Here is a 14,557-nt window from a genome sequence, read left to right as displayed (position 1 = left end):
TAGAATCTCTATTTGCTATAATTTTAAAACTCAGCTGCAATACAACATTAATTATGTCGTTCATTTCCAAAACAATAAATATTTTAATTGTAATCAATTCAGATGGTAGAAAAACAACCATTACTTGCATCCTCGCTTTTATATCTATTATACCTAGCATGGTCTATAATTTTGTAACCAACAAACACCAAACTTCCATTAATATTTGGTACACTAACTGTGATATATAAAGAGAAAAATTACTTTTAAGTAAAAAACAAACAAACTGAAAGTTACAGAGCTATATCTAATACGTGCTTAAGCTAAAAATATTATTATTTACAAATGCAATGTATTTTTCTTTTGATAGTTCCTCGGTCTTCCACTGGCCAAAGTCTTTCCATTTAGTCCAATTCAATCGCCAAGCTATGCACACAGTGTGTTTGTTTGCTATTTCTTGTCTGAAGCCAAGGAAACGACAACTGTACCATGATACATTCAGACCTTAAATAGTTGATTAGTTTGACCCTATCAAACAGATATATGCACTGAACATGTGGAGAGACATGCTTGACAACTTATAACGAAGCACAACCACATAGAACGCATGCAAAGAAGGATTCATATAACAAACTTTGAACAAATACAAAGAAGATTCCAGATTTGATATGTTGTTAGGAATTTGAAATTTCTTATGTTTTCATGTTTAGAGCTTTGATATCTTCAATAGGTGTCAACTTTCTTTCATGAGGTTCTACTTTGAAAGAAATAAGCACAATTGGACATGTACCTTTGTTATATGTTTGCTAACAGAGTGATTAATTTACCCTGTCCGAAAGCCTATGAACCTCCCTTGTGCCAGATTGAATTGCAGCAATTGCATTTCCTATCTCTTGTCACACTATCTGTCGCTTGTTTCATGTCTGTTCATCTCACTCTTTCCGTCACTTGATCCATCTCAATGCCTCTTGTTCATTGCTCTCCGCCATTGTTCTGTTGCTCTTCCACTACTTTCTCCGTTACTCTCCGCCGCTTTCTTCGTTTCTCTCCGCCGAGTGCTGCGTTGCTCACCGCCGAGTGCTGTGTTACTCTCCGCCGTTTGTCGTTCTCCTCCGCCGCTTGCTCTGTCACACTCCATCTTGCTCTAGTGACATACCACACACGTACGCAATTAAACTTTGAGTTAAAAACCTCACATTGACAACAATAATACAATATTTGTTTTATTTTAGAAGCTCAAAAGAGAATTGACCAAATGTGAAAAAATACCAATAAAAAACAATTGAAGAACTGAAAAGGGCTTACTGCAATTTTTTTTTACAAACAATCTTATAAGTCTCAGTTCTTCATCTTCTTCGGTTTCAGATTTTGCTTCACATTTCTGGCCTCCCAACAAACCCCAATCGAACAGATCAACCAAGAACTTATATACACACAAACATAAGAAGGCAAAGTAAAATAAAGAAGAAGAAGAAGAAGAAGAAGACAAAGTTCTGGTTCAAAAAAGAAGAAGGCCACAAAGTAAAAAAAAAAAAGAGACTTTGGATAATATCAAACTCACATATCAATCTGCCGTGTAACCGTCAGTCAAATTAAATCAATTTTAAATTAAAATTTCAAAAACAGAAAAAAAAGAAGATCAGAACCAAAAATAAAAATCGATCTCTCTTCTTGTGAAGAACCATAACACTAAAAATGGAAAAAGCTTATGACTGAAGAGTTTGATTCAAAAAAATCACAAAAATCATCAAAAGCTGACAAAAGACTCATGAAAATCAATAACAGAGAATAAAAAACACAAACTGACAATTATAAATTGGATTCATTACGGCAAAGTTGCGATAGAAGTTAAACGGCAAAAACAATTCCACTACGAACAAAAAGCAGAGCTGAATTAGTAACCTGAGAATCAAGGAGTGTGTCTACTCCCATGAGATCTCCACCACGGCGGATATTCATGGCCTTCAACGGTGGAAGAGGAGTTGAAGCGGCCATTCTGCAAATCGGAGAGGAAGACTGAGATGATGATTACACACGATTTATAACATGAAGTCAAAGCTGTTGAGGATGTCCGGATGAGTTGAGGATGAAAGATCTGACATCTATTTATACGCAAAAAACCCACCGCCTCTGAGACCCAAGGATCGCATTTAATAATACACATCGTGGAGGTACCAATCAATGGGAGTAAAGGCTGAACTGTTTTTCTGCGGAAGGTACCGGTAACGTAAAGCCAGTGCGGAGGCGACGATGAAAACGCGACTTAGGGTTACTCTTCTACCAGATAATGGGCCTGTTAACCGAAGCCCAAAAGAATGGACAAAACTATGCACGGTTTGTGCACAGATGAGGACACGTGTTGTCTTTATAGAGATAGAGTTTCCACGTGTACACCCCAGGAGTGAACCAAACATCTTTATATATATATAGATTCTTTTTAATTTGTTTTATTCATGTCATCAACTTTTTTTTTTTTAAAGAGAACCAATATTCATATGTAATGATATTAAAAAATAAAATAAAAAAGCTTCCCCATGTCCATGTCCATGTCCATGTCTTATCATCGTTACCGTTAAAAGAGACGGGAGCCCACTTTTGCCGCCGTCAAGATTTCAAATAAGCAAAGGTTGTCTTTTTCCTCTCCATCAACGGCTATCTCATCCACAGTAGCCGGAGAATAAAAAGCAGAGACAATCCTAAAGACCCAAAAAGCTCAAATGTCCGAGTAGAACCCTAATAAATTCTCCGAGATTCTTTCCCAATTAATAAACTTCCAGATTCGGAAAAAAATCAATCCTTTTCCAAAAAAAACACATCAAAAATGGATCTTTCTACACCTCCTAGATCCTCCTCCCGTCTCGCTCGGAGAATCAACACCACCACTCTCGTCAAAACCAACGGAGACTCACCAATCCCCTCTCTCGATTTAGTCCTATCCTCTCCCAAGAGCATCGACACTCCTCCTTACCCGTCTCCCGCTTCACTATACTCACCGTCTTCCCCTGTTACGCTCCGAGAGATTCTCCTCTTGTCTCCTTCTCCTCTCCGGAAATCGAGAACCCGTTTAGCGAATCGGTTCGAGATGGAGGCCGCGGAGGCTGCGAGGCGGTGCAAGACGAAGGGAGGGCAGAACGGTCTTTTGGGTAGTGCGTCGCCGAGGAGTTGTCGGAGATCGAGACGGAGGTCGGAGGTGGTGGTGGTGGAGGAGGAGACGAAGCCTGTTGTTGTTGTGTTGAATGATGAGAAGGCTGCGAAACAGAGGAAGCATAAGAAGACGGGTCGGTCTAAGAAGGAGAAACAGAGTTCGTTGCCTTCTCCTTGTCCTTCTTCAGATCTGAGTAAAGGTCCTAACTTTAGTTATTTCACTTTTTTATTTGTTCTGATATGATGTTTGTAGTTTAATGACTGTGTGTGGTTTTTTTTGTAGATGTATGTGAAGGTGATTTGGAGAGGATTAGAGAGAATATCAACGATTTGATCATGTGGAGAGATGTTGCGAAGTCGAGTCTTTGGTTTGGTTTTGGGTGTTTGTGTTTCTTATCTTCTTGCTTTGCTAAAGGGTTTAGCTTTAGGTATGTACATCGAGTTCACTCTCTAGATTTTTTTATCTTTCTAGCTTCAGTCATTTGTCACATTCATGATGAAACCTTTTTGTGTACGTGTTTGAAGTGTTTTCTCAGCGGTTTCTCATGTTGGACTTCTGTATCTTGGTGTATCGTTTTTGTCACACTCTCTTCGCCAAAGGTACGATCTTTTTTTATCCGGGGTTATGCTTATTGTACATGAGATGAAACAGCTTGTAATTGAAGTTTTGATACATCTTAAAAGGCTAACTGAAGAAACAGAGCAGAGAGAGGTTAAAGTGAGTGAAGAGGATGTGTTACGAGTAGCTAGAAGAATGCTTCCCATCACCAATTTGGCCATTTCAAAGATGAGCCAGCTTTTCTCTGGCGAACCTGCAATGACACTCAAAGTAGAGTAAACACTTCTATGAATGTGATTTTTTTATTTTGTTGAGCTTCTCCTTATGTTACAACTTGGTTTCAGGTGGCACCCTTTGTTCTAATAGGAGCGGAGTATGGTTACCTCATAACATTGTGGAGGCTATTTGCTTTAGGTATGCTTGCTAACAATGTTTTCAACTGATTCTTTGCGTTCTTGTAGTTGTTGTAAGTATCTAGTAGAATTGACATTGTTATGGAAACAGGTTTCTTCCTCAGCTTCACCCTCCCAAAACTATACTCATGTTATGCTAACCAGATTAACCAAAAAGGTAAATTCTCTATTATCAGATCTTTTGTTGCCCTTTGATGAATAGAACGAAGTAAATGGAAAAGCTATTTACATTTGTGTAGTTGAAAATGCACAAAAGAGAATAGTTGAAGCGTGGGGAATATGCACACACAAGAAGTTCGTGGCAGGCTCTATGATCACTGCCTTCTGGAACCTGACTAGTCTCAAGATCCGTTTCTTCACAGGTTAAAAAACTTTACCAGTTGTTGATCTGAGATTGGTGACAGAAACTGATATTCTCTAGATATGGCGCTTTTTGCAGTGTTCATCATAGTGGTAGTCATCAGATACAAAAGGCAGAATGTACAGTTAGATTCCGAAGAAGATCATGAGGAGAAGCAACAAGAAGAACAAACTCACACGGAGCAACCGGAGGAGAAGTCAGCATCGCCGCCACCGTCTCCACCTCAGCCAATAGAAGAAGAGCAAGCATTAGTAGTGGTGGCTGCAGAAACCGAAGCACCACCAAAGTAGCTTTGAAAGTCTCTTATTGAAACTTGCTTTAACATTGAATGTATTGAATAAAAAATAGTTGTTTGTTTAGTAGTGTTCCCAAAAAAAAAAAATTGTTTGTTCATTAAAGAACTTGATAATTAAAATATCAAATCAGAACCTTACACGTGTCAAGCTCACGATAACGCAAAAGCAGAGGATTAGAAACTCTCTCTCGTCCGTCTTCTCGGGAGAGAGCGAAGAAAGAAGCATCATATCATCGTCTCTCTCACTCTTTATAAAACCCTAGATTCTTCACCCATTAGGGTTAGTGAATTTTACTGAGCGATGGCGACTACAGGAACTGCGACGGCGAAGAGAAAACCTGTGTTTGTGAAAGTAGAACAGCTGAAGCCTGGGACGACCGGTCACACGTTGACTGTTAAGGTCGTTGATTCCAATCCTGTGGCTCCGACAACCCGGAAGGCTCGTCCGGGGAGCTCTATGAGTCGTCCGTCTCAGCCCAGTCGAATCGCTGAGTGTCTCATCGGAGATGAGACTGGGTGTATTCTCTTCACTGCTCGTAACGAACAAGGTTACTTACTCACACTTGTCTTTTGAGCTTTTAGGATGTTGAAATGGTCTTGTGATATTGAAAAAGGCTGATCCTTTAATTAAGTTTAACTTTATAATATTTTTGCAAAAAAAAAAAAACTACATCTTGTCTGAAAAGGGAACAGATTTGCTCAAGACTAGTGTTTTGTCTTAACCGTAGTGATGTGTTTGCGCTAGTTAATAACACTTGTCTTGTGCTTTTTGGGATGTTGAAATGTTTTAGTGATATTGAAAAAAAGGCTGATCCTTTGACGAAGCCTTGTGAGTTTAGCTTGTAATATTTTTTTTGCAATAAAGTTATCATCTTTGTCTGAAAAGCGAACAGATTTACTTTGAAATTTTGCTTAAGATTAGTGTTTTGTCTTCACCGTAGTGGATGCCTTTCTTCAAATTAATGCTTTTGATGTTTGATCATTGGTGAGATATTACAAAAAAGCTATCGTCTTTGTCTGAAAATGGGAATGGTTTTCTGTGAAATTCTGAACAAGACTTGGGTGTTTTGTCTTTGTGCAGTTTTGTGGCTTTGATGTTTGTGTAATACAATACCATCTTATCGGAGCTGTAAAATGTAATCATCTTGGTTCAGTGTTTGGTGTTACGTGATTGACATTATTCCTGAACTCTCATAGATCTTTCGTGTAGATAAGTTAGTATTGTTCAAGTTTGTGGAATCCATGTGGCTTACTGATTGGATTGTTTCATTTTTTGTTGTGTTTAGTTGATATTATGAAGCCGGGAGAAACGGTGATACTGCGCAATTCGAGGATAGACATGTTCAAGGGTACGATGAGGCTAGGGGTTGATAAATGGGGACGCATTGAAGCCACTGAGCCTGCATCTTTCACTGTCAAGGAGGATAACAATCTGTCTCTTGTTGAGTACGAACTGATTAACGTTAATGATCAGTGATCTTCTTTTAGTGTTTGTTTGGGAAGTTAGAGGGTTATGATTCTTCTTCTACTGTGAAGGTCTTTGATTAAGATGATGCATGACTTGTCCACAGATGCTTGCTTGTAGGAGTGTTTTCCTTTTTTTTTTACCCTAAACTTCAAGATCTCGTTTTATCTTTCTTAGTGTTCATTTTCTTAACTCTGACATACACTCGTTGGCTACTACCAAATCTCATGTGTTATCTTATCCATCTACTGGAAGTAGCATCATCGTCTTACAGTATATCTTTTATTTCTAGATATATTTCAACTTTGAAGAACAGTTTTATGAGATCCAAAAAGAATAATCCACTAACATGATATTAGTGAATAGACAAATCCCAAAATTAGCATAACTTATATAGTAAAGAGAAGCTTACAACAGAGATACAGGTTTCATTTTTCTACAATACCAACACAATCTCTCATGTTTGAACAACACTAGTATCCCATCACAAACCCCACAAAAACTAAATTCATTACACTTCTTTGATGATCCTCCTTTTGCGTAGAGGTTTGGTGATAAGTGATAACTGTTCCTGTAGGACTGTGTGCTTTCCTTCGGATATCTTTCGTTCTCTTCGCATCGTTCATGGCTCGGCAAGTGCCTGTCTCTGTATTTCACAATATCCACAATGTTTAATGTTTAAATCTTTTGACAACTCCAAACTTGGAAACATGGGGTAAAAAAACACAGATAGTTTTTTTTTCCTGGTAGTTGTAGGAGATGGATTACATCCCTCCACAAGGCCCATCATATAACAGGCCCTAGCCCGACAAGGTCGATCGAGCTTAGTCGGCTTAGCGGCTAGAAACGTCAGCTCGACCCTAGAGTATTTTAAGCCGGTCAGCTGAGCCGATCAGCTATACTCGGCTCGGACGAAATAGTATCGAGGCCCACATACTCGGCCTTTGGGCGACAAGGCCCAAAGGATAGGCGCGATTAGGGCATCACGCGCGAGGGTACTATAAGAGAGGAGGAGGAGGCAACGAGAGCAGGGACTTTTGGACAAATCACACACTAAGCGGCTAGATTTAGGGTTTCCTAATCATCTCTTTGATCTTGTCGTTTAAACCTCTGATCTTGTCTCCTTACCTTTGATCAGTCTTGTAACTCATTGTTTTGATTCTAATAAAAACGTCTTTAGTCACCCCATTTTCTAAGTTCTTCGTTCTAATCAACCGAATCCTGTACAAACAATTGGCGCCCACCGTGGGGCTGACTAAAGCAACGTTCTAGATCTACATGGCTCAAGACGACGCCGCCTTCGGCGCCCCAGGCGAGGAACCGACGCCTACGCCTGCGGCCGCGCCGCCCATCACCTCAGAATTCATGAGCTCCGTCATGGCTCGACTCGCCCGCCAAGACGAAGTCCAAAAGACAACCAACGACCAACTCGCTGCTTTGGTCGCGGCGCTCACAGCCCCTGAGGGACAAACTAGCCGTCCCCAGCTAACACGCCGCCGCCTCTTCAACACAAATCCTACGGCAGCCGGAGTCGACCATATCTCTGACGACTCGGAGCCTAACGAAGCCTTTCTCGCAGACGCTCCCCTAGCAGGCTCAGATCTCACGACAATACGCGAGCTCGCCGAGCTCAAACTCAGCCTTCAACAAATGGGAGAGAAGATCCACCATGTAACCAGCGCAGCTCCGCAAATAGAGAGCGTACTCGCCGCAACCTCGCGCACTCCTTTTACTCGCGCGCTAACTAGCGTCCAACTCGGAAAGATAGAAAAGCTGCGCCTACCTGAGTACAAGCCCGGCGGAGACCCGGTAGAACATATGACCGCTTTTAACATCGCGATGGCGCGAGCTCGTCTCCCCGATGACGAAAAGGACGCAGGTTACTGCCAGCTGTTCGTCGAGACTCTTCACGAGCAAGCCCTGACTTGGTTCTCCCAGTTGGAGGAGAACTCAATCGGATGTTTTCGCGACCTATCAGCAGCTTTTCTCAAGACATACATCATGTTCACAAAGCGCAGCGCCACTGCGTCCAGCCTATGGAACCTCAATCAGAAAAAGGATCAGAGCTTGCGCGACTACATGGAGAAATTCAAAGCCGTAGTGTCAAAAATTGAGATCCCAGACGGAATCGCTATCGATGCATTGCGCAACACCCTGTGGGTCCACTCCAAGTTCCGAGAAGACCTGTACCAGAATCCAACCAAGTCGCTCCAAGACGCTATCGCACGCTCCGATAACTTCATCCGAATGGAGGAGGACACCAACGCAATCCTCAGCAAGATGAGCGCACCCAAGGCTCCAGCGGCTAAGAACGCAAATGCGCGACAAGAACCGCGCCAGCACGCTCCAAACGACAAAAACGGTCCCAAGGATGGTTACATGTATGTCGTGAACGAGAATAACACACCAATCTCCACTCTCGTAGTTCGCGGGGAGGGGTGGAACAAGTGGGTAAGAGAACTCGAGTCATCCGACAAAAAAGTCGATTCTGTTTGCGCCACCCAACCCGCAGCTGGAGTCGGATCAGCAGCAGGACCTTCCCGGACCGTCGACCTCACCAAGCATTGCAAGTATCACGACGTTAAAGGACACGATACCTCAGAATGCAAATCCCTCTACGCGCATTACCTCTCGTCCCTTGCAAGCGGCGAGTTTAAGTTTGAGCCATTGAAAGCCAAACCAAAGAACGGTAAGAGCTGGAGCAAGAACAAAGAACGAAGAGCCCAGCGCAAAGCCACTGGCAGAGGTCGACAAAACGATACTCCGCAACGAGACGACGAGGAAGAAACCCCACGGGATAACAGCGGGGGAGACTCCTCAGCCGACGAAGAGCATCCGGCTAACCGCAGGCGCATTGAGGTTATACTCTCTCAGCAGTCCTTGTCGTCCGACGAAGACAACGACGATTCGCCTGTACCCGGAGACCTGAGAGACAGCCTTAAACGGCGCCTCGCGCCGGAAAACGTAAGCGATACCACACGCAGAGATCTCCGGACGACGCTCGATGCACGGAAGTCTCGGCGCATCTCGACAAACGATGGCAACAATAACGAAGGGCCAATTGGCGACCTCCGAGACAAACTCAATGCCGGAGTAAGCGATCTCCGCGTGAAGCTTAACAAGTCAAAACCCACAGACTTACGACGACAGTTGGAGCGAGCTAAAGGTCAACCTCAACTCCCACCTCCTGATACTAGCGTACCAAAAGACCTCCGCGCCTTACTGAACTCCAAGCGAGTACAAACGGGGCAGTCTTTGAACGTCATCATGGGGGGTTCCCCTAGCGGCGACTCAGTCCGTTCCGTGAAAGATTATCGCCGACAAGTCGCGACGTCTCAGAAGTGGCCGAGTAAACCGTCAAGTCATCCTCCAATAACCTTCTCATCAGATGACGCTGAAGGTGTTCACGCGCCCCATAATGATCCCCTCCTCGTCGTCCTTGGAATTGGAGAGTATGATGTCACCAAGATCCTTATTGACACCGGGAGTTCCGTTGACCTCATCTTCCGAGGAACTCTGCAGAAGATGGGAGTCGACCTCGACGATATAAAAGCATCCTCCAGAACGCTAACAGGATTCAACGGGTCATCCGAAACCATATTGGGAACGATCCGTCTCCCGGTGCGCGCATGCGGCGTTACTCGAACGGTCAAATTCGCCGTCGTTAGCACAAAAGCTCCGTATCACGCTATACTCGGTACTCCTTGGTTACACTCTATGCAAGCTGTCCCTTCCACCTACCATCAATGCGTCAAGTTTCCGGGCACGGACGGGAAGATAAAAACATTGCGTGGGGACCAAAAGGCCGCTAGGGATCTCCTAGTCGCCACGGTCAAACTCCAACGAGCGTCGCTACCCGTGAACTCAGTGTCCCCTCCAACCCCAAAAGTCCACTCTCAGGAAAGCGAAGTCCTCGAGTTACCCGTCGACGACGTCGACCAGAGTCGAACCGTCAGAGTTGGAGCATACCTCTCCGATGAGATGCAGCAGTCAATCCTGGATTTCCTCAGACAGAACGTGTCCACGTTCGCCTGGTCTATGACAGACATGAAAGGCATCGACCCGAGTATAACCACTCACGAACTAAACGTCGACCCAACGTTCAAGCCTATCCGACAGAAGAGACGACAAGCTCTACGAGGATTTTTGGTGGGTACATCCAGAGCAAAGCTGTGTCGTTGGTTGAAAAAAGCTTCGACGTTTGACCCGTAATCGTCAGTCTCTCCCGCTTCGTAGAACAAACCCGTGTGTTTGTGAAGAAACAAGACGACATTGTTGATATTTGTTTTTGTTTTTTTTTTTTTTTGTTTCTCTCAAGTTTGATAGATTTCAAGATAGTTCTCCTTGATCCCCCTCCTTCTAGCGCCAATTGTTTGATCCAAAAATGGTGTTTATCTTTGTGATGTTTGTTGGAATCAATCAAATAAAGAATCTAAAGATAAAAGCTTAGATTCTTGAGGTTTAGGAGAAATCTTAAAAGAATCAAATGAGAAATGAACATCAAAAGAGTTTATTGATTTAAGATTGTATTACATGTAGGATTACAAGTGTAAAGAAATCTAATAATCCATAAACCCTTTGTAAGAAGTGTTCTAAAGAAGAAGAGATCCCCCTCTCATAAGGAAATAGTTCCTTATTTATAGAAGAGAGATATAGGGTTTCATAACAAAGTGGGCCTAGTTCATTGTCTTAATGGGCCTTGAGGGAGGATGTAAATCCACCCCCAACAGTAAGTCCCCCCAAGTTCGTTGAGAGAGATGGAATCGATCTCTGCGAAGTTTACGAATAGGGTTTATTAGACAATGAACTAGACACACTCATGCCTATGACGGTTTTGGCGAGTTTATTTTGAACTTGTGCCTAGTAAAAAGCGAGTTTGCTTTAAACTCGTGCTTAGCGAAAGACGAGTTTACTTGACTCATGCTAAGACTAAGGCGAGTTTACTGAGAACTCGTGCCTAGTGGAAGGAGAGCTTCTATAAACTCATGCCTAGCCAAAGATGAGTTTTTGTAAACTCGTGTCTAACAATAAGCGAGTCGACCGCAAACTCGTGCTTGATAAAAAGCAAGTTCAATTTAAACTCGTGCCTAAAATACACGTTTACCGAACTATTGCCGACCCGAAGTCTCGTGTTGAGATCGTGTGTGCCGAGCAAGTTGTTGGCTTGTGTGTTCGTCAGGCTATAATGATGTTGAGAAAGCGTGCTGGTTTGTGTCGCTTGTGCCGCTTCCGACAAGCTCGTAGGTGAGGGCCGTCCGTCAAAGCATGAGGACATGATGTGACAACCGCATGTTGATCCTCTTTTCCTTTTGGCTCAACGATCTCTGGTTCAGGAAAACCATGATCATGATTAGGTCAATAGAAACCATAGGAGATAACCAACTTTTGCATAATTAATAAGCTAGCGATCAGACTCGATTTTACTTAATGCTAGTGAGTTGTGCATGATGATATAATAATTGTCAACTTATAAATATCATAGACTACCAACAGCAAAGCAATAACACAAAGTCATCTCATAAAAATTATATGAAAGTGAGTTGTTTAATAATTTAAACCAAAGCCACGATGTCAACTGTAACACTTATTTAAAAGTGACTAAAGCATGTGATGGTTTAATAAAAAAAACTTATCTTTGTAGGGCTGAGATAGGCTCATGTCTCATGTCGTTATTCCTCTTGATTTGGGTTTGTCATATGTCTTGTGCCGAGCTCGTTGCATGTTGGGCAAGTTGTTGGTGTGGAATCTTGAGGAGTAGGCAACAAGCTTCCGTTGATGGAGCTTAAAGACGTCATGGTGGTGAAGCGCAAGAAGCCGGTGCAGAGATGAAGTCACTACTGCCAAGGTCGTTACGTGATTGCTGTGTAGATATCCTCGTCAAGAAGTGTTACAGCATCACGTGAATAAGTGTTCAGAAAGTAGACTCAAGTGAACCAAGATCTTCAAACCGCTGAGGACGGTACGAGCTTTCATTGAAGAAGCTGTTGAAGACGTCATAGTGGGCCTCTGCTTCCAGTTCCGCAAAGCTTCTAGTAGCTGCGGTGTCACGAATCAAGAACAGAGCTGAACTCATCTCTCAGCTGCCGTTGATGGAGCTTGGAGATGTTACCAGCTTCTACTGATGAAACGAGAATTAGAATTCTTGAGGAGCTTAAGCCTGTTGCGGCATTCTCGTCGGAACAAGTGATGGAGCTTTAAGCCCGCAAGAAGCTTCCCGTTGATGGAGCTTTGAAGACGCTACGGTGGTGAAGCGTTAGAGGCCGGTGCAGAGACCAAATCACTACTCCACACCATTGGCTTCGTCAATGGCTTTATTTCTCCCTGTTATGTTGTTTCATGAGCAAAGCCATGTCTCAAAGAGCACTGTCCGCTCTTTCTCTCGCTTTAACCGCTTTCGAGAACAACTCTATAGCTGCTTTTGCGTCCTTCTCCACAAGCTGAACGTGTTTGGCTCAGACGCAAGGACTGTCGCCGTGAGGGAAACCCAACAGAGTGCCGAGGTGCGATGCTTCCCGTCACGACCGTGTCCGGCGCTGAAGTGACTGTGCTTCCTCTTGTTCTGCTTCGAAGAAATTGATGGAGCTTGAAGTCAGAAACAAGCTTCTAGCGATGGAACTGCATAAAACGCCATGCTCGGAGAAACTTAACAAGCCTCAACTTGTCGAGAACGAGGTGTCGAGTAATGAGTAACGACATGTCGAGAACATGAGACTCGGCCATGAACTTGGTCTCAGGTTGACGTCGTTGCAGCGGGAGGCTCTGATCTGATTTCTCCATATCGCATCCGGTGAATTTCCTAGCAATCCGTCGAACAGAACGTGTGCAGATCAGGACATAACAACTCTCGCGGCGTCTCTCTCTCTGAGACCTCTTGATGAGCACAAGATGGTTGTGGTGAAGAAGAACAGAGCTCGAGATTGACAGAGAGAGGCAGAGCTTGTTACTTGACGAGTAATGGAACTTGAAGTCGACAGTCATCTCTTTCCCGGAAGCTTATTCACTTTCGGAAAGCAAGTCATGGCGCGAAGAAGCTTGTGACGAGATAAAGTTTTTAGCTTTCCAGAGATCAAGTCTTGACAGCTTCGTTGAGATGGCGGTGATGAGTCGCAGGAACCAGTGGTTTGTGAGCTTGGACGCTTCTCAACTGAACTGATGCTTTGTCTGAACGGAAAGCTCAAGCTCGATGCTCTCCACCGACGAGCTCTTCTTGGACATGAAGCTCGTGCCTTTGAAGTTCTGATCTGGAGATGAGGAGCTCTGGACGGGACTTTTGAGCAGAAGCGGGCGAGCTGCCGTCAACTTCACCGGTGGATCGAGACGGAAACTTCACCGGCGGATCGAGACGACAAGCTCTACGAGGATTTTTGGTGGGTACATCCAGAGCAAAGCTGTGTCGTTGGTTGAAAAAAGCTTCGACGTTTGACCCGTAATCGTCAGTCTCTCCCGCTTCGTAGAACAAACCCGTGTGTTTGTGAAGAAACAAAGGCCTAAATGGGCTTCAAAGGCCGCCTAAATGCCCAAAAACCTACTCGCGACGGTTCGGTTTCTCGCCCAAACCGGCTTTCAATCAAGAAACCGGACCAAAATTAATCTCCGGTTCTGGCCCGAACCAACTCAACAGAGTTAACCATCCAAAGACCGCTTGGGCTCTTCATTCGAGGAGTTTACCTCCCGAGTAAAGCATAACGCATCGTGAGAAGACACAACACGGAGCGACCAGATGCGGTACGCGACTAAAACCACACACCGATAAAACGAGCCATCGTCAACATTAGGTCCTATTATATGAACGAACCCGACCCACAAATTCACTGAGACCGACAAGCCGCTCACAAGTGAACTGGGGGGGGACTTATTGTAGGAGATGGATTACATCCCTCCACAAGGCCCATCATATAACAGGCCCTAGCCCGACAAGGTCGATCGAGCTTAGTCGGCTTAGCGGCTAGAAACGTCAGCTCGACCCTAGAGTATTTTAAGCCGGTCAGCTGAGCCGATCAGCTATACTCGGCTCGGACGAAATAGTATCGAGGCCCACATACTCGGCCTTTGGGCGACAAGGCCCAAAGGATAGGCGCGATTAGGGCATCACGCGCGAGGGTACTATAAGAGAGGAGGAGGAGGCAACGAGAGCAGGGACTTTTGGACAAATCACACACTAAGCGGCTAGATTTAGGGTTTCCTAATCATCTCTTTGATCTTGTCGTTTAAACCTCTGATCTTGTCTCCTTACCTTTGATCAGTCTTGTAACTCATTGTTTTGATTCTAATAAAAACGTCTTTAGTCACCCCATTTTCTAAGTTCTTCGTTCTAATCAACCGAATCCTGTACAAACAGTAG

At 43.9% G+C, this 14,557-nt stretch overlaps 2 protein-coding genes across 3 annotated transcripts; both read left to right on the top strand.

Annotated features, from left to right (window-relative positions):
- Positions 1 to 2,568: 2,568 nt before the first annotated feature.
- Positions 2,569 to 4,815, top strand: LOC106399949 (reticulon-like protein B18). Of its 2 annotated transcripts, none has more exons than XM_022706512.2 (8): positions 2,569 to 3,317; positions 3,407 to 3,551; positions 3,649 to 3,723; positions 3,808 to 3,952; positions 4,027 to 4,096; positions 4,187 to 4,252; positions 4,335 to 4,457; positions 4,535 to 4,815. In XM_022706512.2, the coding sequence occupies exons 1-8, from the start codon at positions 2,801 to 2,803 to the stop codon at positions 4,744 to 4,746; spliced, it is 1,353 nt and encodes a 450-aa protein (XP_022562233.2). In that variant the 5' UTR covers positions 2,569 to 2,800; the 3' UTR covers positions 4,747 to 4,815. The 2 variants fall into 2 exon arrangements, with proteins under 2 accessions (XP_022562233.2, XP_022562213.2); XM_022706492.2 differs by having other exon boundaries at positions 2,578 to 3,323.
- An 87-nt stretch (positions 4,816 to 4,902) lies between these two features.
- BNAA01G08450D (uncharacterized protein At4g28440) lies at positions 4,903 to 6,385 on the top strand. Its single transcript, XM_048781892.1, has 2 exons — positions 4,903 to 5,299; positions 6,038 to 6,385. Exons 1-2 carry the CDS (start codon positions 5,053 to 5,055, stop codon positions 6,226 to 6,228), a joined length of 438 nt encoding a protein of 145 aa, XP_048637849.1. The 5' UTR covers positions 4,903 to 5,052; the 3' UTR covers positions 6,229 to 6,385.
- Positions 6,386 to 14,557: the final 8,172 nt, after the last annotated feature.

This window comes from Brassica napus, chromosome A1, assembly GCF_020379485.1.
Source record: "Brassica napus cultivar Da-Ae chromosome A1, Da-Ae, whole genome shotgun sequence".
In the NCBI taxonomy this organism is placed as follows: Eukaryota; Viridiplantae; Streptophyta; class Magnoliopsida; order Brassicales; family Brassicaceae; genus Brassica; species Brassica napus.
Note: the sequence above shows the minus strand (reverse complement) of the source record. Positions and strands in the feature narration are given on the sequence as shown.